Raw genomic sequence first — 20684 nt, 5'->3', positions numbered from 1 at the left:
CATCCCCGGCCCGCCTGCTCGCGTGCCCGGCGCCGCGCTACCGCAGTGGGCAGGGACGGGGCGGAGACCTCTCGCTGGCTGGCTCGCTCGCCCGAGCACGTCCCGCTCAGGCGCCTCCGTCCCCGCCTCCTCCCCGGGCTCCGCCCAGCTCCGCGCTCGGCTACTAAGGCGCTGCAGGCGGCCCGGCAGGTCGGGGCTGCGGCGGCGGCGTCGTCGGCGATGGAGTGGTTCGCGCACAAGTCCCTGGGCGGAGGCATCTACTGGATCCAGGAGCGCTTCTACGAGTCGGGCAACCGGGCCAACATCTGGCTGGTGCGCGGCTCGCAGCGGGACGTGGTGATCGACACCGGCCTGGGGCTGCGCAGCCTCCCCGACTACCTGCGCTTGGCCGGGCTGCTGGGCGCCGAGGGCGACGAGAAGGCGCTGCTCTCTCCCGAGGGCGCCGCCGGGCGGCCCAGGCCGTTGCTGGCCGTGGCCACCCATGTGCACTTCGACCACGCCGGCGGGCTGCACCAGTTCGACGAGGTGGCCGTGCACAGCGCCGAGGCCCGAGCGCTGCGCCGCGGCGACAACTACGAGACCGTCACTTGGCTCTCGGACAGCGAGGTCGTGCGCCAGCCCAGCCCTGGCTGGAGCGCCCGCCAGTTCCGCGTACGGCCCGTGCAGCCCACGCTCGTCTTGCAGGAGGGTGAGTAAAGGAGCACGGCGGGCGGCGATCGGCTGCCCAACAACGCCCGCCCGGGGCAAAGCCGGGCTCCGGGGCCTCTTTGGAAGGACGGAGCTGGGCCCTACGACGTCGGGGTGGAGAAAGAACGAAAAGAAAGAGAGAGCACCTCTGACCATGCACAGAGGGACTTTCTCTCACACCTCCAGGGAACCGTCTGGGACTTGCGGGACTGCAGGCGGGCAGGTTGGAATTGCAGCAGCCTGACTCGGGTGTGCCAGCAGAATGGCACGGATTCCCCTCAACTTAGTTAGAAAGTTTCCCATTATTTGCAACGAAGGCAGTTGGAGTGGCAAATGTCTATGTGGTATGAATTGCCCCAAGTGCCTCCACCTCTCGTGTATAGTTAGCAAATGTGCTTGTGTATGTCACGAATATTAACATTGTCCGTTGCGTTCTATATGTTGCTCATGTTACTATAGGTGCTTCATAAATACTCAGGGCTGGCGGTGGATGTGTGTTTGGGGTCTGTTGCGGAAAATGACAGGCGGGGGCGTCGGCTCCAGTATACAAGAGAATGTGTAAAGGGAAGGGGTTTTTTGAATGCCCTGGTCCTATGTATACAGAGAGAGCAGAATCAAGGGCTGTTCCTTCTTTGGCTTCACCTCTCGGGATGTGTAAAAGGGCGGTTCTGAGCTTCGAGAACTGAGATTTCTGGGATAAACTAAAGGTAGGCAAGTGCATAGCTTCTCTTGATGGGCTTTGAGATGCCTTAGGAAAGAAAACGTGTAGCAGCGGTATGGAACTGCTGTTAGGGTGGAGAAAGGAGTTGGAAAGGGAGTGTTTTTTGTTTTACATGGATTTTGTATCGGTAGACACTTTTTCAAAAGCTTGATAAAATAGAAGCAAAAGCCTGTAGCCTACCCTTTCCCTTTTTATAGGGAGGGAAAGAGAGAGAACCAAGGATCCTATAATCCTGCTCTTCATTTTGTGCCCCCCTCGCTCTGTGTGTGTAATGTGGGGTGTGGTATCTTCTCCTTTAAGGTTTGAGCATCCATATATGCAGGAGTTGGGGGCATCTGGCAAAATCCATGCATGTTGATATATTTTAAAGGGCACACCAGCATGAATATGCACTGTGTCTGTGAATGAGAGAGTATGGGTGGAGACATTTCTAGTAGCTCCTGAAAAATACGTAGGAGGTGAAGTCTTAGGGATTTGTAGATGTTTTTGCTATCCATAATGAGTTTTGAAAAAACAAATCCCCAGTAGCAGATGCAAGCTTAGCCAACAGATATATGTAGCAATAAGAATCTGCACTGGAGGTTATCAATTCGGGGGTGGGTGGGGTGGAACTAAGCCACAGCCTTAGTTTATTTCATGCTTTCTCTCAGCTGGTATACATCAGTCTATGTACAATTCTATTTTTATATAAAATATTACATTATATATACATATTGACCTAAATTAATTAGTAAAGAGAACAGATAAACAGAACTCTACAATTCTATGATTCCTTTTAAGCACTACCCCAAAGTAACATCCTCTGATAATAATCTAACAGTCCTGTGAATCTTTACTCAGAAGTAAGTCCTACAGTACTTAGTAGGGCTTGTTTACTAATAAGCATGCTGAGGATTGCAGCCCAAGTCATTGTGATATACAATTTCATATCTTAACTACAGTTCAATTATGTTCTTGTCTCTAGCTGTCCAATTCATTAGGTTGGTTTCCCCTCTCAAATGTACATGTTATATAACAGGGATGGGGAAGCCTTGTGACACAAGGCAAATCAGATCTCCTTTCCATCTGTGTCTTTTCAGACCCCGCCCCCTATCGCACCTATTATTTTAGACTGGCTTGGGATAGGAAAATCTCAGGCCCAGTAGCTGAATGTGGCTCTTCAGGACATATCAAATCCTTTGACCTGGCTGGACCACATCCCTGAAGTGTCGTAATGCTGTTTGCTTGGAGGGATGGAGGATGCAGAGATGTTTGAGGGGGCTGTAGAAAACTCTGCTTTTTGAACAGCTGGAGTACAGCCTACTGTGCAAAGCTGTCTACGGTTGTAACCATTGTTTTTTCTCAAAATTTATCTTCTGTGCCATGAAAATAAATAAAAACAGGAAAAAATGTCCCCCCTGTTGCTCTGTCTCCAGCCCCAACTACCAATGTTGTCCATGGGGGAGTGTGGCGATTGGCTTGAAAAAACGGTTTCCCATCCAGACTCTTTGCTTGTTTTTAAAGCCAAATCTGAAGCAAAAGGACAGAGTTTTGGCTTGAGTGCAGACACCAAAACTAAGAGTTGAGGGCCCCTCCCCTCCCCTGTTAAACAAGCATTAGGTGAAGACAGCACAAAAACAAAGAGGGCTTCCAGTCTCCTCACAAATTTTATATAGAAATTTATGAAGTTGCCTTGCTGCAGTTTGGGCTGTTGAGACACCTAGCTCAGTATTATCACAGCTGCTGTGTTTGCACATCATACTAAGCCATGGTTTGTTCAGCAAACCACAAGTTGTTTCACAGATAAGCAAACCCCCCCCCCCCAGTTTCCCCACATACCAAATTATGGTTTGTCTGTTGCCAGAAAACAATGGTTTGTCTGCTGAGTTGGACTTTCAGATAAGCCATACTTAGGCTAAATAAACCATAGTAAGGGCAGGGAACTAATGGTCCACAGGCCAAATTTGGCCCACCCTGCCTCCCTATTTGGCCAGTGAGGCTGTTATTGCCATACCACACCCAACTGCCCCACACCTGACATCATATGTGACATCAGGTGTGGGGCATGTAGAGACATGGCTTGTCTTCCCCATAACTATCATGGTGACTACCCCACCCCCACCCTTGTAGGCCAAGTTTGACAACTAGGCAGGGTGATCCACCTATCAATCAGCTGATATTATGACATCTGATGATTGATAGGTGGGTGGTACTGACCACCTATCATAATTGGCCCATGGGCTGGAGCGAATATAAAGATCTGAAATCACTGGTTTTAGATGGGTCTTTCCCAGCCCTTCCTGGAGATGCCAGCAATTGAACATGAGGTCTTTTGCATGCAAAGGATGTGCTGCACTATTGCCCTACAGCCATTTTCCCCAAAGGTGAGGCTGGGATGCCGGGAATAAATAAGGTATCTCTGTCTGCCTTAAGTTATATTTAATAGTGTATTTGCAGTGTTCAAATGTACATATTACCGTGTCCATGCTTAGTAAGTTCTCAGTCACAGTATATCTACATGTGGGCATCTAGGTGTATACAGTGTCACATTAACAGTTCTGCTAACCATTCTTGCCAATTAAATATAAAATGCAAAGTGTTTGGGAGAACATTAAAGGAAGCTATTGGTTATCGGTTGTAACATTTCATTATTGAATCCTGATTTGTCTTCAGGGTCCTTAAGAAGGGGTGACTAAAAGAAACAAATATATTATTTTCTGACCTAGCTAGATGAAATTAGATTCTGAGTATACTGTTCTCTCATGGGGAGGTGACGTTTCGGAGGTGATAAGCCTGCCAGTTTGCCTCTTTGCTTACAGGAAAAACACAGCTAAGGTCCAAGAAGACCATTTGATTAAGATGTCAGAGTGAGATATGAGATCATAATCCCATGCACTCACATCTCCAGATGGAGCACACAGTTTCTGTTAGTGTCAGATCCCGGAAAACTTCTCTGAAATATATTCCCTGGGATCACAAGTTCAGTATGCAATCATAAGATCGCATTACTTAAAGTAAACGTTACTGAAATAGTGAACGCTGTTATTGTTGCTAGCTCTCACACAGAAAGACTTACTACGGTGAAAACTCACAGTGGCCTGTTTTACACATACGAACCCAGATTTATAAACCCATGTGTTATAAAGTTAGAAACAGGCATGTTCTTTCCTTGCTGTTCCTATCATCAGCCCCTGCAAGCATCAGCCCAGAGATCCGGGTTAGTTTTAGAACAGAGTTCCCTGATGTATTTGAAACAGGAAACTTTGGCTTCTGGATGTTAAACCAGAACCAGGTCAGGTCCCAGCTTAATATCCTGGTTAACTGATATTATCCCAAACTCCCCCACTTTGGACACAGTGGGGAAATCTGAAATACAACAAAGATCTCTGGACTAAATAAATCTAGTATGTAAGGAAGGGAGGAGCAAGGAATAAGTGCATGGTTCCAGATCACAGTGCCTGTAGGTTTGCAGCCTTTGCTTAGACAAAAATATGTCTTCTTCTGAGATGACTTGAGAACAAATAGCTACGGGAAATATTATGAAATTAATTTCAAGCAACTAAAAGTATTACTGCATCAGAAGTTAAAGTGTTTGTTTATATATTTAAAAAGTACATTGTTACTATGAGATTTCCTGTCAGCGATTTTGATTGCCTGGATTTGCAAAATTAAACAGATTTGAAATCTAATGGGATTTATGAAATGTAGCAACACAGATTTATGCACTTTATCCCTTAACTCCTTATCCTCTGGTTCATCCCATATCAATTACCATCGATACTGTGAAAAGAGAAGAATATAAATAATTCTAATGTGTTTATTGCCAAGAAAATCCAGCCAGTGATACCAGCCAGTAAAAATTCACTATAGTGATAGACATTTCAGAATAATCTAAAAAGTTTTTTATTTGATTACTGGCAAAAAGAAGTGTTGCCAAATGGCCTGGTTATTTGGGATTTGCTCAGATTCTGGGCATGCCATCCAGTGTTTGGGGCATTAAGTTGGTGCAGCAGATTCCCAGCATTTCCCCCGATCTGTAGATAAGACAAAAGTTCAGGCACTATTCTGCTGAATTGCTTGATGAGAACTCACTTGAACCTTCTGTTGCTCTAGCCAGAGGCAAGTTTCAGCTTTTCCACTTAGTCTCCCTTCCATGTATGACCAAGAAGAAAAATGCACGTACGTATACATGTCCACCCACCCCGTTGGAATAATGACAGCTGGGAATGGAAGTCTCTCCCAGTGTCAGTATTCTGATATTTGTTTGTTGGTTGTACAGTGGTACCTCAAGTTACATAAGCTTCAGGTTACATACGCTTCAGGTTACAGACTCCGCTGTCCCTGAAGATGCTTTTAAGAAAATGAAATGTGAGTTTGGCCCTTTGTTGTTATGACTAAAGGCCACTGGCGGACATGCCTTAAACCCACCTAAGCTTATGGCCATTGCAGCATCATGTGAATTTTTTTAAGAGGTGATTGCACACTGTCTCCCAGTAAACATACTTAAATAATAACGTCTATTATTTTGACAAAATTAGCAGCTGTATAAGTTGCTCTTTTTACACACTTATAAAGCTCTGCTATCATCTCCCCCCTTTCTGTGACAAAAATGTCATTCACCACCCCACCCTGCGATTCTTTCAAATGCCCCTTTTGTACCTCCAGCTCAGCAGGGTCCTTTCTGAGATGCAACATTTTTTATATGGGCAATCCTGTTATGAGATGATACTGCTAGTTGTTTCATTTTCCAGTCTCATTCCTAAAGCTGAATTTGACATTTTTACTGCTGCAATACACTGAGCTGACATTTTCAGTGACATTTCTTTCATGAACACAAGACCACTTTGTGGGTGTTTGCAGCCAATTCAGGTTCTATCTGCATAAATATGAAGGTTAGATTAAAAAAAACACCCCCAAAATGTATCACTTTGAACTTACTTGCACTGAATTTCACCTATTAATTAGCATGCATAATGCACATTAGTGCATTCAGATGAGAAACTCAGATGATACGGTAAAATAATTTCATGCCAAAAAATCATTTGAGAACTTTGCTGTGAATGTGTCTGTGTTCATGTGCAAAATTTATTAGAAAGGGGATATTTTTATTTATTGTATTTCATTTTAAAATCACCCTTCATCCCATAGCATCCTAAAGCAATTTACAAGAATTTCTACATTAAAAACAATTTAAAAATTCACACTACAAATTTGAACCCATAATTAAAATACCATTGAAAATATTTTACAGCGGGCAATCGACATAACCGCTAAGCTTAATGGGTAAGTTTCTTCCAAAGGCCTGGGGGAAGAGGTACAGTTTTAACTGGCACTAGAAAGTTAGGTAACATCAGTCCCAACCATGTCTTTGGGGGGAGGGGATTCCATAGAGGGAGCACCACCACAGAGAAGGCACCGTCTTGTGTCACCATTCCAGGGGCCTTACTTAGCAGTGGGACATCCAGCAGCACCTTCCCTGCAGCTCGTAGTAGTAGTAAATTTTATTTATACCCCGCCCTCCCCAGCCAAGACCGGGCTCAGGGCGGCTAACAACCAATATAAAAACAAGTTGATTGAAATGCAACTTAAAAAACAAGATTAAAATAAAACATTAAAACATTAAAATGCTAAAACATTAGTATATGGGCGGACTAGCATAGGGGGCATAGCTTGGCTGATAGAGGGAGTGGTGCTGGACCAATAGGCAAGGTGTTCATGCATGCATTGTTTGACTCCCTATTAACACTTCTAACGCTGAGGTTTCTCAGAGAGCTCAACCTTTGTAATGGAAGTAAATTTGGTGTTATGTTTCTTGCGATCATGCTTCAAAGTCCAATTCCTCCCCCCCACATTATTTTGTTCTTTGTTTGTAGGGGATGTGATCCACCTTGGTGATAGACAGCTCACTGTCATGCATATGCCTGGCCATTCAAGAGGAAGCATTTGCTTACATGACAGAGAACGGAAGATATTGTTCAGTGGGGATGTTGTATATGACGGATCAATGATTGACTGGCTTCCCTACAGCAGGATCAATGACTACGTTACATCCTGCCAGCGACTGATAGACTTAGTGAATAGAGGTCTTGTAGAGAAAGTCCTTCCGGGGCATTTTAACACATTTGGAGCTGAACAGCTCTATCGTTTGGCTTCCAACTACATTTCTAACGCTGGTGTGTGCCACAAAGTTTCTACATGTGCAGTCAGATCGATTGCAAGCCTAGCACTCCGGGCCACAAATTCCAGAACAACTTCATAGTATAACTTGTTTAATAATAATATTATTATTGTAAAACCCGATGGCATATGTACCGTATTTTTCGCCCTATAGGACACACTTTTCCCCCTCCAAAAATGAAGGGGAAATCTGTGTGCATCCTATGGGGCAAAAACAGGCTTTCGCTGAAGCTTGGAGAGCGAGAGGGGTCGGTGCGCACCGACCCCTCTCGCTCTCCAGGCTTCAGGAAGCTATCAGCAAGCCTGGGGAGCCCGCGGGAGTTCCCGCAGGGCTCCCTAGGCTGCGGATAGCAGCCTGCTGCACGGAACGCGGGGCGCGCTGAAGCAGAGCGCCCCGCGCTTCGGGCGGACATCGGCCAGCCCCACAAGCTCGGGGGACAGCGGGGAGGCAGAGCGCTGCCATACCGCTGTTCCCTGACCTGGTTTGGTTTCCCCGACCTGGTTTTTTTGGGGGGGGAATAAAGGAAAAAAAATATTCCTTTATTTCCCCCCAAAAAAACTAGGTGCGTCCTATGGGACGGAGCGTCCTATGGGACGAAAAATACGGTAAGTTTATTTAAATGAAAAGCTGGCTGATAAGCCATAAAGATTTTTATTTTTATCTACTTAATTTCTACCTTAAAAAAATACCAATATAAACTAGTAGCTGTGCCAAAGCTACTCATTTTCCTTCTATTTTTTCAAGGCAGGTTTGCACATATGTTGAGTACAGTTTGACAGATGTTCTAAATTCGTTTTGTATTTTGAAACATATATATGCTAAATGAAAAGTTTTGCACCCATGTCAAACTTTATTGATGACATCTTGAGTTAGGGATATGTGTTGAAAGTAGATTTTAAATGGTTTAAAATTATTATAAGCTGTAGTGGGGGTAGGTTGGTCTTATAACATTCCACTGTCTCATTACATGCACTAAGATAAAAGTACCAATAATTTCATTTTTATTGTATGGGGTGAATTTAACCTGAAGTTATTACCAAATGTTAATATAAAGCACTGCACCCTAAGTTGTTACTCTTCTTGAATTAAGTGTGTTGCATTTGACTATTGTTTCTAAAATGAAATGTAAGTGAATATTTCAAGTGTATTGCTTGCTCTTTAAATGTGACTAATGGTGTATGTAAGAGTACGTAACTGTTAAAAGATTCCGTCAGATAATTTTAAATATAATGCACACACCCGTGATCATCCTTGGTTTCTTCTGTATAGCAGCTGTAGAAGCACTTGTGTGTTGCAAATTGTTTTGTGGATTGTAGAGAATAAATTGGGTCTCAGGAGAGAGTAAATTGAATTTTTGGGGGAGATAGCTGCCAAAAAGCTACAGCTCTAGAGTCATATGTGGTTCTTTTTACATTACAGGTGTAGTTAGGACTTCAAGTAGTAGCTTTGCAACCTACAAATGTCATTCTTCTTCTTTTGTTTCTTTTTTCCATTTTCCGTAATGTTTACTTTCAAGCAACTTGACAAAAATTCCTTGTCTGTTGTTTGTACTTTTCCAGTATAAAAATCCTGTGCAGCCCTCTGGGGTGTTACCAATTTATTGTGCGAAGACAGGTTTTTATCTTGTAACTATGACACTGAAATGAAATCGATAGTTTGAGATATATTAGGAAGGATATTAACAGTGGCCCTTGTCTTGTGAGAACAGTGAACAGCTTCGGGTTGTGGCTGTCACACAAAATTAATTTTTTATCCTTTTATCCTTTATTGCATATTTCCCATACATCAAAGAGTACTGCACATACAGAGCTTGACCCCAGTGTAATCAGCACTTTAGCCCTCAAGGGTGGATAGGTGGATGTAGTTAATTCTTTAAATGTTAACAGTGCCTATTTCCTGTTGTAGACGAAAGCACAACAGTAAACAGGAAGATCAGACTTGCTGGTGAATGACCACTTAGAAATGAGGTTAGCAATTTCTTTTAGCCCTTATCTTGTTTGAAGCTTTCACCAAACTAATGGAGAAATATATAATGTTTCAGACCGCTTCACTTTGGCTATTGGCTTTGGAAATACCATTTATTAACAGCCAAAGCCACTAACTTGATACCTTTTAATGCTAGGGAGAAAAGGCACCCACGAACTTGCAACTTTACAAGATATTAATCTAAAAATTAGCAAATACAAAACTCATCAGGTTGAAGACTAGTGCAGATATAACGGAGAGGCCCTCTTGACTGTGGTCAAGCGATCAGGAATGGGTTGCCGGATCATTCACTCCTACTTGCAGTGGTGTCAACTCCCGTCCCCACAAAACTTTTGCTGTGGGTGCCTGGCCACCACCCACTGCCAGGCACCACCTTACCTTTGGTGCTCCAGTGCTGCGGGGTCGTGACATCATGTCACACCTCGACATCATGGTGTTGTGGTGTGCGTGCTGGGCATCCACAGTCTGGGGCCCAAGTTGATGCCGCTGCCTACCCATTTCCTTCTCAAGTGAATGCCCTCCTGTTTTAACTGCTGCTAAGTATTGTGTCAACAGCAATATTTAAGCACAGTTAAGGCTAACCTGTTTCCTACTTCAATTTGCAGCCAACTTGAGACTGGTACCTTGTTCATTTTGTAGAAATGTGCACCTTTTGGAATCAACTGCTACAAAATCATTCTGTTCTACGGGAATACTGCTGAGTTGCTAGTGATTTTGAGGCATTAATGGTGATGTTTTTCCCAGAGTTAAAGAAAACTGCCTAAAGCCTCTATTCCTTCTTTCCTACCCACCTTCTCAGTGTCTTGAAAGTTCTTTTCCAAACGCCTTACTGTGAGTGGCACATACTAGACAGCTCACTGTGGGAAGAATTTAGCTAAGGAATACTGTTCTTGCCAAAGGTTAGACTACTCTTAAGAACTGATCTGAGTTTCTGCTCTTGGAACAGTTCTGTTGGTACATTTTTGTTCTATAAGATGGGACATTTCTGTTCTATTTCAGTGCTCACAAAGCCAGATTATCTTCTGAAGTCTTAAGTAGTTCTCTGGAAATGTAGTCAAATAGGAATCAGGCTGTGAACCTCTCCCCAAGCATGTGTTTACTCAAAAGCAAGTTCCACTCAGTTCATTGAGTCTTTATTCTTCGTAAGCCTGAGTCAGAGCTTTAACTTAGAACAGGGGTGGCTAACCTGTGGCCCTCCATATATTGCTGAACTTCCATCATCCCTAATTATTGGCCAAGCTGAATGAGGCTGCTGGGAGCTGGAGTTTAATGTCATCTGGGGGACCACAGGCTAGTCTTCGCTGACTTAGAAGTAAGTCGCACTTGGCTTTGGTTAGTAAAGTACAACCTTAGAGTGAAAATATATAATCTTATCTTTTGTCTTAATTATTTTTATATTCTAAGACCTTGTGTATTTCTGAATGAATTTATTGAAAGACCTTTATCATTGATTATTGTAATGCCTTTAAAAACAACAAAATATATGTGTTCACTTTCCATATTACAGAGTATGATACATTTACTATTGCTTTATTTGTAAACATTCTCTTGACATCCCCTCTGGATTCAGTATTTACAAAGGCTTAGAATGCAATTCTGTTCAACAATGTTCTTGGAGTTAAGGCAATGATATGTTGTTGATTCAACTGTTTTTACTGAAGCAAGTCATGGATTGTGCTGTAAAATGCAATTTAAAAGCATTTTAAAAAGTTGTAATGCATTGTTCTGTCTACTGATGAAACTTTACTAATGTGCCACCGTTTTCAAGGGGAAATTGTATATTATTTTATCATAGATATTGATAATAAAAGAATTATGACACAAAACAGCTCTCCAGTGATCATTTCCATTTCATCTTTAACCCAACCAAAGGAGAAAGTTACATATATGTTGCTTTTGAGAGATGGAATAGATGATGCCAAATGGTAGTGGTGTGATAGCCAGGCCATAACAGCTGCCATCACTCTGAAATAGTTTTTTTTTTTTGTGGGGGTGGGGTGGAGTGGGCTTTTGAAAGTTGAAAGGCTTCCTTGCGGAAATGCCCAAATCCTTTTGTGAAAATGAGAACATTGACCATAATTTCTTGGGGTTATTTTGGAGCATAAAACCATTACATCCTACATCTTGCTCTAATGCCGCAGAAAATGCTTTCATTGTGATACTTAACCTGGCAGGGGAGACACCTTGATCAAGAAAATGCTTTCATTGTGTTTATTATAGCTGATTCAGCTAACTGAACATAAGAAATCACCCACGCTAACTGGGATTGAGGACTCATGTTCCTAGGCACTATGCTATTTACACTACTTATGAAAACATCTCCCTTTGCATCTGGATTCCTTCCAGTTATCTTCTGTTGTGCTTTTTCTGTGTTCTTTGTAGATAACTGTTTAAATAAGCGTGAGGTTGCTCACCCATGTAAGAGCATAATGCAAAAGGAATAAAAATGTTTGTGCCTAGAGTAAATTGTAGAAGAGAGGTTCACAAATAAATGCTAAGTGAAAAACACAAGCTCAATATGTTCACACTTCTCATAAAAAGAGATAAAGGGAGAGGTGAAAGTGTTTTCAGAGTTTAGGAAGTTACAAGTTGCTTGAGTTTTGCAGTAGTTTACAAGACAATACAGACATATTATGTATGTACAATGCAGGTGGTGCTGTGGTCTAAACCACAGAGCCTAGGGCTTGCTGTTCCCCACAACGGGGTGAGCTCCCGTTGCCGTTCCTGCCAACCTAACAGTTCGAAAGCACGTCAAAGTGCAAGTAGATAAATAGGTAATACTCCGGCGGGAAGGTAAACGGCATTTCCATGCGCTGCTCTGGTTCGCCAGAAGCGGCTTAGTCATGCTGGCCAAATGACCCAGAAGCTGTCTGCGGACAAATGTGGGTTTCTGGACCTATAAAGCGAGATGAGCGCCGTAATCCCAGAGTCGTCTGCAACTGGACTTAACAGTCAGGGATACCTTTACCTTTACCTTACAGCTTATGTCTGAAAATGTAATGGGCTGGAGCTAGTTAGAATTTTTGTTTTTACTTTCACACAGAAACCAAATTATCTCTTGGAGAAAAAAATGTGAGTAAATAGAACAAAGTTTTATTCAGATATTAAGATTCTCTTGTCCTTTGAAATATATACTGAACAATTACTTTTTTAAAAGAGATGCCATCTGCTGGTTTAGTTCTATATATACAAATATGATATGACTCAGTTCAAAATACGATTCTTCCGTGAATAGCCTTCAGATATTGTAACAGATGAGCTTAACTTTTTTTAAAAAAACTATACTGAGGCAAGAAACGAAAATAATACGAGCTGCAATTTCAAACAGTGTGTAAGCTCAGAATTAAGTTCTGAGAAAAGAGATGCTGAGGAGGAAGGATTGCATTAGACTGTAAAAAGTAATCTGAAGTCAGACCAAAGAAGAATAGAGCTGTACATACCATTACTACTTGTATCTTGGACATTATACTTGATGCTGTCTTTCTGTCGCCAAATTAGGAAGAAACGGGGTAAACTAGGCTGAAAGCTTGTGACTTACCAAAATACACTCCGTGGGATTCAGGTATCCAAATCGAAAATCTTGGCTAGTCCAGGACTAAAACCCTTGCATGACAGTGGCTTATTTTTCATCTTCAGAGACCTCCAAACAATTGCAAAGTAAGCATGCATTGATGTAGCAGATTCATGCTGTCAGGTTTTTCCCCCCTCATGTGCTCACCAGCTATCGGTCAAGAGCATACGGCCAGGTACTGGATGTAATGAAGAGACATATACTATGTCCAGTAGCTATGGCTTCAGTTTTCATGCATTTGTCAAATCCTGGTGATGTGATGCCCATAACTATTACCTTCTGGTAGCCAATTCCATAGTACAGTACAGCAATGACTTGTGTGAAGACATACTCGAGTGTAAAGAGCTCCCTACTCGTAGAAAGGAGAAGGGGGGTGTATTAATGTCAAGAAGGCTATTCTGAATGGTGCTCCCGTGTGCTTCGATTTTCTGTGAGCAGAGCCTTCTCTATGTGAGGCCATTCAAATATGCGACCTCCAGAACATGAAGCTTTTCTGTCCCTTCTATAAAATGCCCTTGACTGATAGCTTCAGATTCATCCCTCCTAAAACGACTTTATTGCTTTCGTATTCATATCCTAGGGAGGATGCGCTACAAGGCTGCAGCCAATGAGACTCTAGGACGGGCGGGCTCTTATTACGTCAACAATCAGCGCGGCAATTTGCCCTGAGCCGCGACGTTCCTCTCCCCGGCATCATTGTGACGTCTATAAGCAGCAACGCCTTCTGGGTAAAACGTTGGCGGCGTACCCACCAATTTTCAACAGGAGACCGGGGAGGCGCGCCTGAGACTTGATTGACAAGCGGCTTAGCCACTTGCGATGACGCTGTGAGCGGCGGGGCGGGAGGGACGCTTCGCGGGGTCCAATTAAAGCTCGCAATCCGAAAAGGGGAAGCGGCGTTATCGGAGGGAACGGGTTTCGCGCCCCGCTTTCGAGGGAAAGGCTGTTGTTCCTCTTGATTCCGGGTTCCGGTGGCCAAAGTAGCCGAGACACGCTGCCCCCCTTCCCGCCTGGTTTTCAAGGGGTGGGGCTGGGAGAATGAATTTGGTGGCGAGGTTGGTACCTTGGCGGGAGGGAGGGAGGGAGGGAAGCCGCGAGCGAAGGGCTTTTTGCTTCTTGTTGCCATGGCAACGCAACGTGTTTCCCACCCCCCTCCCCACCGTCGCGAGCCGCCTTGTCGCGATATTTGCCGCAGCGAGCGTGCGCACTGGCTCCGGGTAGCGCGCGGCATCCCCTTCCCCCCTCCCGTCGCAAAAGCATTTGGTAGCCGACCGATTCCTCTTGTCTTTCGAGTCGGGGATTTCAGCTTTTTTTATTTTATTTTTAATTATTATTATTGTTGTTGTTGTTGATTTCAGCTTATTTTATTCTATTTTTAATTATTTTTGTTGTTGATTTCAGCTTTTTTATTTTATTTTTAATTATTTTTGTTGTTGTTGTTATTATTAGTTACATCTTGTTTTGTTGATAGCTGCCTTGGACCTTGTAGGCGAGGGAAGAGGAAGGAAGAATAATGCGTGTCCCCGCTTAGGTTCTCAAGGCTGCTTGTGGAAGTGATTTAATGCCATTTTTAGATTTATAATCTAAGCAACTTTAGCACATCGAATAATGTAAGCTTGCAACCAAGGTGAATAGGTAGGCAGCAGCCCAGCGTTCACCTTAAAGGATGGAGTGAAAGCTAGAGACCCTACTTATGTAGGAGGGCACACACAGAGTTGAGTTTTCGGGCTGTGATGCTCCAGGCCATCTTCATAAACGTTAGGAAGTGATCCTTGGTGAGGTGGGGTGCCACTACAGAGCACAGAGCCATAGCTTAGTGGTGCAGCAAATGCCTTCCCTGCACACATTTCCAGATTGCTTCTTGGTATCTTGTAGGCAGGGCAGGGAATGCCATCTCTGAAGCCATGAAGAGCCTCTACCAACAGAGCTTTCCAAACTGTTGCAACACCTTAGTGTCTCAGCTGCAATGTGTTCGTGTGTCGTGCGAACGCTCCCCGTGCTCCTTACCAGGGCTGGAAAGGGGTTAGTTTAACCTCCGGTTTGCTAGTAAAACTGAATTACTGTGTCATAGAATTGTAAGAGTTGGAAGGGACCCTGAGGGTCATCTAGTCCAACCCCCTGCAATGCAGGAATATGCAGCTGCCCCATACAGGGATTGAACCTGCAACCTTGGCATTATGAGCACCATGCTCTAACCAAGTGAGCCATCACTAAATGATGCATGTCTAAAAAGTGTGTCACCAGCCTGAGAAGTTTGGAAAGCTGCAGTCTACCATAGTACAGAACAAGATGGTTTAATGGTCTGACTTTGTAGAAAGCAGGTTTTTTGTGTTCCCGTAGCCTTTAGGAATGCAGAAGTCCATTTTAAGAATATAATATACATATATCAGGAAAATGGTGAACTAAAAAGAGCAGAAGGGAGTCTTGATGGCAGACAGAGTATACTGTTTTGTCATTGTAGCCTCTAGTCCAAGTGTGGCAAACATTTGGCCCTCCAAGGTGCTGGAAGAACTACAGCGCCCCTCATTCCTGGCAATTGGCCATGCTTGCCAGGGCTGATGGGAATGGTAGTTCAGCAACGTCTGGAGGGCCAAAGCTTTCCTACACCAGCCCTAGCCCAAATACAGTCATAAATCCATCATAAATCTTAAAACTAAGACTGGACATTTCATGAAATCAATTCTCATTCTGTTTTCTTCATCAGCAAGGTGACATATACCTACCCACTAAGATATGCTACAGAACTAAAATTGTGTGTTTTTTAAGAGAAAAAAAACATACCTGACTACATTTGTCTTTATCATCTAGAACTGAGCTTCCTGTTGACAAAACCAAGAGAAAGAAAAGAAGAGACTTGAGTGAAGAACAGAAGCAAGAAATTAAAGATGCTTTTGAGTTGTTTGACACAGATAAAGACAGAGCTATAGATTATCACGAACTGAAGGCAATTGATTTTTTCATAAAAATATTGATATTTTGCTTTATAATTGTACAGTCTTGTATAAATATGTGTTAGCTACATATTGTGACACATTTTTCTGTGGTATACATGCTATGAACAAAGATGGCTGATTCATACAGAGTAAAACTGTATGTGGTGTAATAGCATTTATATAGCACTTGTTGAATATTCAGTAATATTATATTATAATATAATATTAGTAATCTTTGTAACCTTCTTATGAGATAGGCTGGTATTGCCCCCATTGTGTAGAGGAGGCTGAGATTGTAAGGAAATGGTTTGCATGTATTGAGGTTTGAACTAGTTTTATTGCTCACACTTTAGCAACTTCACTGCAGCAGCTCTTGAATTGGTGTTTTTAATGTTTGCTGTCTGTTTCTATGATGTTTAAACCAGCCATAAGGCAGAAGCACTTAAAAGTAAATACTAGGAAAGATGCATGCCCCTTGGTGCTCATAGTTACATAGATCTGCATTCCAGGGAAAACTATAGATCTAGAATTTTAGCATTGTGGTATGGTATACATAGCCTGTTTCTCTTTGTCAGAAACATCTTAAGGCTGCTATGTGGAGTTATGTGTGATATATTAATGTCCTAAGAACCTTGATGTCAGTGGTTCTCCTGCAATACAATCTTATACTTGTTTACTCTGAGGAAAGTCTCCATGATTTCAGTAAGGCTTAATCCCATGCAGCCTTTATATAATAAACATAATTTTCAAAATGTCATACTGTCAAATCTTCTGCTCTCATTTTGTAAGAGCCAAAGGCAGCTTGGGTGGGAAATTTATTCCATCTGGTTGCCGTCCCAGAGTGTCTTTTTCATAGAGCTATTTTTTTCTTGTTCTTTTCTCACAAAAATTCACTTTTGGAACTTGGAGAGATAGAAGTTGTTGCTGAACTGTTTAGGATACTGACAGCACAAACCAATACATTTCTACTCAGTCAGCATGCTTATTTTGCAATGTCAGTAAACAAGAGGTTAAACAAGGATGGCAAGTTGGTAATCTGTGGGTGCACCCAGTTCTCTCCATTCACTCCAGCAGTAGCATAGAATAAAATATTATGCTCCTTCAGCATTTGGCTTGATCACTCCTGCTCTCCTGAAAAAGTGCTGGCAAGGCCAAAAGTATAGCAAGAGAGTTACCTTTGTCTCCCTCCACTGTAAACCTCCACCCAAAAAACAGGAAATCACCATAGTGGCTCCTGTGGGATCACAGGATCACGTTAACTCTCATCTATCAAAGTAGCACTTCAGGTGCTGCTTTTGGAGGCACCAGACGCTTCTTGGCTGGAGATCAGGAAATGTTGTTGTTGTTGTTTAGTCATTTAGTCGTGTCCGACTCTTCTTGACCCCATGGACCAGAGCACGCCAGACTAGTAAATATAGATCCATAAATGATGTGCAGAGTGCTGTTTGGCTTGGCTTCAGAGCACCCATTTTGCTCAGGAATCTGAGATTGTTCAAGAGATCTCTGCAGTGTTGCAGGAGCCTCTTGGTAATGTCCTGTTTGCTGCCAAGAGGGAAGTATTGCTTCTCCCACTCTGGACGCCAGATGTGTCAGCTTGGGTACGGCAATCATGTTCTGCCCCCCCCCCCCCCGACAGCCAAGCACTTAAAACTGCACAAACTCCATTTTTTTTGTCCTCCAGGCATTTGTGGAAAAGTGGACAGACTTTCAGAAATGTTAAACCATTTGGAAGTTTTATCTTTACAATCCCATACATCTACCTAGGATTTCTTTTCTTTAGTATCATCTAGGAAATTCTCATGTGAGTAAAAATGTCATTTGTTCTCATCAACTTGCTATTGCAGTCCATATGAACTACGGTGAATAAATGGTTTGTGAGTCAACATTGTTGCATTTCTGTCTTTTCCCAAAAGGTGGCAATGAGAGCCTTAGGTTTTGATGTGAAAAAAGCAGATGTTCTAAAGATACTTAAAGATTATGATCGGGAAGGAACTGGGAAAATCACCTTTGAAGATTTTAATGAAGTTGGTGAGTATTGGATTTTAAACATTTATTGACAGGAGGAAATTTGGCAATAATTGATAGCTGGAAATTTAGCTGGTCTGATTCTTAATGGATGGGTATGCAAATGTATCGGGGATAACAGATGAGCCGTTTAATGTTTACAGCATTGTGTGTCCCCCTCCAAATAAATAAATGGAGAACTATCAAAATTTTGCTTTGACCCTCTGCCTGCACTTTCTTTTCTTCTATCCCACCTTTATCTGCCAGTAGTTATGAAACTGAACAAAGGGGATAGATGACCTTAAACTTTACTAGCATTCCATAGTTTTTCATGTCCTGCTATTTCCCCCCCATTATCCTTTTAAAATCTAATTTATTTATTTTTTCTGTATCCACAACTTTTTTTTTTAAAAAAAACACCTATTGGACTATGGAAAAGTAATTATTATGTTGTGGCAATTTTTGTATTTAACTTTGGCAGCCATATGTAGAAGATTCCTACATTATTTGCTTTTGCTATAGAAAGATCAAAAGAGAGAGTGGGTTTTCTGCAGAAATGAAGTATAACTACTTGGTTACCTTGCTAAGTATTCAGTAAGTTGTGACATTTTCCATTTATTCACTTCCTATGTGGAGTTCAAATCCATGCAGTTGAGGTTACTACATGTACAAAGTACCCCCCGCCTCTTTAGGTAGATGATGAACGCTAATCTTTTAAATTCTTTGGGTCAGAAACCTGAGGGTTTGGAATAGAGTTAGAGCATTTCAATGCAGAATTATTATTTTTTCACCAGCAGAAGTAGAGTTAATTTCATAGAAATAGACCAGATCTCCCAATTGTTTTCATTTTAGTGACAGACTGGATACTTGAGAGAGATCCTCATGAAGAGATACTCAAGGCATTTAAATTGTTTGATGATGATGATTCGGGTAAAATAAGCCTGAGAAACCTGCGCCGTGTAGCTAGAGAACTTGGGGAAAACATGACTGATGAAGAACTTCGGGCAATGATTGAAGAATTTGATAAAGATGGTGATGGAGAAAGTAAGTTCTAAAGATGCTGTGTTCATGTGCTAATCATAAATATGATATAGAAATAGTGCATTGAATTTGTTTCCCATGTGATGATTTTATGGTCAAGCAAGTGACTGATTTTCCCTCCAGGAAATGTAATCCTATATACTACCCATGGATTTGGGAATGAAATTCAATTTCTCCCTATTAAAGTATGAAATTATATGGCATAGGTTATACATGAATGTATTGGCCTCTTCTGTTATTTTGCAATGAATAAATATAACTGGGGTGAATTATTGTCTGCCTACAATGCTGTTGAATTTCTTGATTTCTGAAGAAGATTCTATGGTTATTTTTTAGTGACTTATATTGCAAAGTCACTAAAAAAGAACCATAGAATCTTCTTCAGAAATCAAGAAATTTAAGTGTACCTTCAAATTTAGAAGACAAGGCCAAGAGGATTTGGGGCTTGTAGCAATATGCAGCATGAAATGTTTATATATAAGCAATAACCAACTAGTCTGTTTTAGTAAAGCTAAATTATTTTAATTTCATGTGATAATTGCTTGCTCTGAGGATTTCATACCAAGTTAATCCTTCAAAAGGGTCCACTACAGACTTTCCAAATGAATGTTAATTTGCTTTAATATTTTTGAGAGAATTTCAGTATTTAGCCTCCTTCAGACTCCAAAAAGGAGCTTATTTGATTGATAAAAGCTTTCAAGTAAGATATGCAGTCAATACTTACCTGTTTTCTTCGTTTTTTTCAGTCAACCAGGAAGAATTTATTGCCATCATGACTGGAGATGTTTAACGGTACAAGAAAAGAAATGAACTTGGCACAAAAAGGAAGGATTATCGGCTTTCAGCATTGAAGCTGCCACCTTTCTGTTTAAGTTAATTTCTGTAGCAGGAGCCATGCAAAAAATAATTTTCCTCAAAGGACCAAAAGAAACACAAAATCTATGTACTAAGAGGTTGATATTTTATATCATTAAATTTTAGATTAAGCAGTGTTACGTTTGAGTACTCATTTGTAAAATAGCTTTGTATAAGAATTTTAAATTAAATCATAGTATAAAACCTTTTGAAGTTGACATTATTTTAGCATTAGCCGTGGCCTTAGTTTTTATATAAGAGTTTAAGAGACATCCATTTTAATAAAGTATTCTTTTTATATTCTGTAACCCTTGTTGGAGTGTTTAATCCAAATGGATTGTGGTTGTAATTGTCAGCTGTAGTACTGCTTAATTTGGTGGTGAAATCACATTTGGCCTTTTAGGTTATTCATTTGTTGTGCAGCAGTAATTGTAAACTATTTATTGCATTACATTTTGTGTCACTCCTTTCCCCCAAGGGGTTTACTCCCAAAGCCTTTCTCAAGAATGAGTATAGCTGCAAGGCAGCAGAGTTCTAGGATCAGTTTACCATCTCCTAGATGCGCTACCTTCCCAGGTTCATGAGCCCCACTTACCCATCATGTTCCTCTATGACCTGTACGGTAACCACCTTCTTGACTGTTGGACCCACTATTGCTGTCATCCGCTCAATACTACGGAGCCTGTCTTCACATGCAGAGGAAGACCCTAACGCACTGAAGGTTTTAGA

At 41.9% G+C, this 20684-nt stretch overlaps 2 protein-coding genes across 3 annotated transcripts; both read left to right on the top strand.

The window, feature by feature from the left end:
- Positions 1–172: 172 nt before the first annotated feature.
- MBLAC2 (metallo-beta-lactamase domain containing 2) lies at positions 173–11377 on the top strand. The gene is made up of 3 exons (XM_082191808.1): positions 173–688; positions 7261–7700; positions 8176–11377. The coding sequence occupies exons 1-2, from the start codon at positions 220–222 to the stop codon at positions 7644–7646; spliced, it is 855 nt and encodes a 284-aa protein (XP_082047934.1). The 5' UTR covers positions 173–219; the 3' UTR covers positions 7647–7700; positions 8176–11377.
- A 2461-nt stretch (positions 11378–13838) lies between these two features.
- On the top strand, positions 13839–20263 carry CETN3 (centrin 3). 2 transcript variants are annotated; one of them, XM_082191816.1, is made up of 5 exons: positions 13839–13949; positions 15931–16066; positions 17969–18083; positions 18912–19103; positions 19847–20263. In XM_082191816.1, exons 1-5 carry the CDS (start codon positions 13942–13944, stop codon positions 19888–19890), a joined length of 495 nt encoding a protein of 164 aa, XP_082047942.1. In that variant the 5' UTR covers positions 13839–13941; the 3' UTR covers positions 19891–20263. The 2 variants fall into 2 exon arrangements, with proteins under 2 accessions (XP_082047942.1, XP_082047941.1); XM_082191815.1 differs by lacking the exon at positions 13839–13949 and adding an exon at positions 13984–14177.
- Positions 20264–20684: the final 421 nt, after the last annotated feature.

This window comes from Podarcis vaucheri (assembly GCF_965113315.1).
Source record: "Podarcis vaucheri genome assembly, chromosome: 11".
NCBI lineage: Eukaryota > Metazoa > Chordata > Lepidosauria > Squamata > Lacertidae > Podarcis > Podarcis vaucheri.
This window is presented reverse-complemented; position numbering and strand designations above follow the sequence as displayed.

Coding starts and splice junctions, on each gene's coding strand:
- CETN3 (XM_082191815.1), top strand. Junction 16,067..17,968: donor TAGATTATCACGAACTGAAG/GCAATTGATTTT, acceptor TTTTCCCAAAAG/GTGGCAATGAGAGCCTTAGG. Junction 19,104..19,846: donor TAAAGATGGTGATGGAGAAA/GTAAGTTCTAAA, acceptor CGTTTTTTTCAG/TCAACCAGGAAGAATTTATT.
- MBLAC2 (XM_082191808.1), top strand. CDS start 220: ATGGAGTGGTTCGCGCACAAGTCCCTGGGCGGAGGCATCTACTGGATC. Junction 689..7,260: donor CACGCTCGTCTTGCAGGAGG/GTGAGTAAAGGA, acceptor CTTTGTTTGTAG/GGGATGTGATCCACCTTGGT.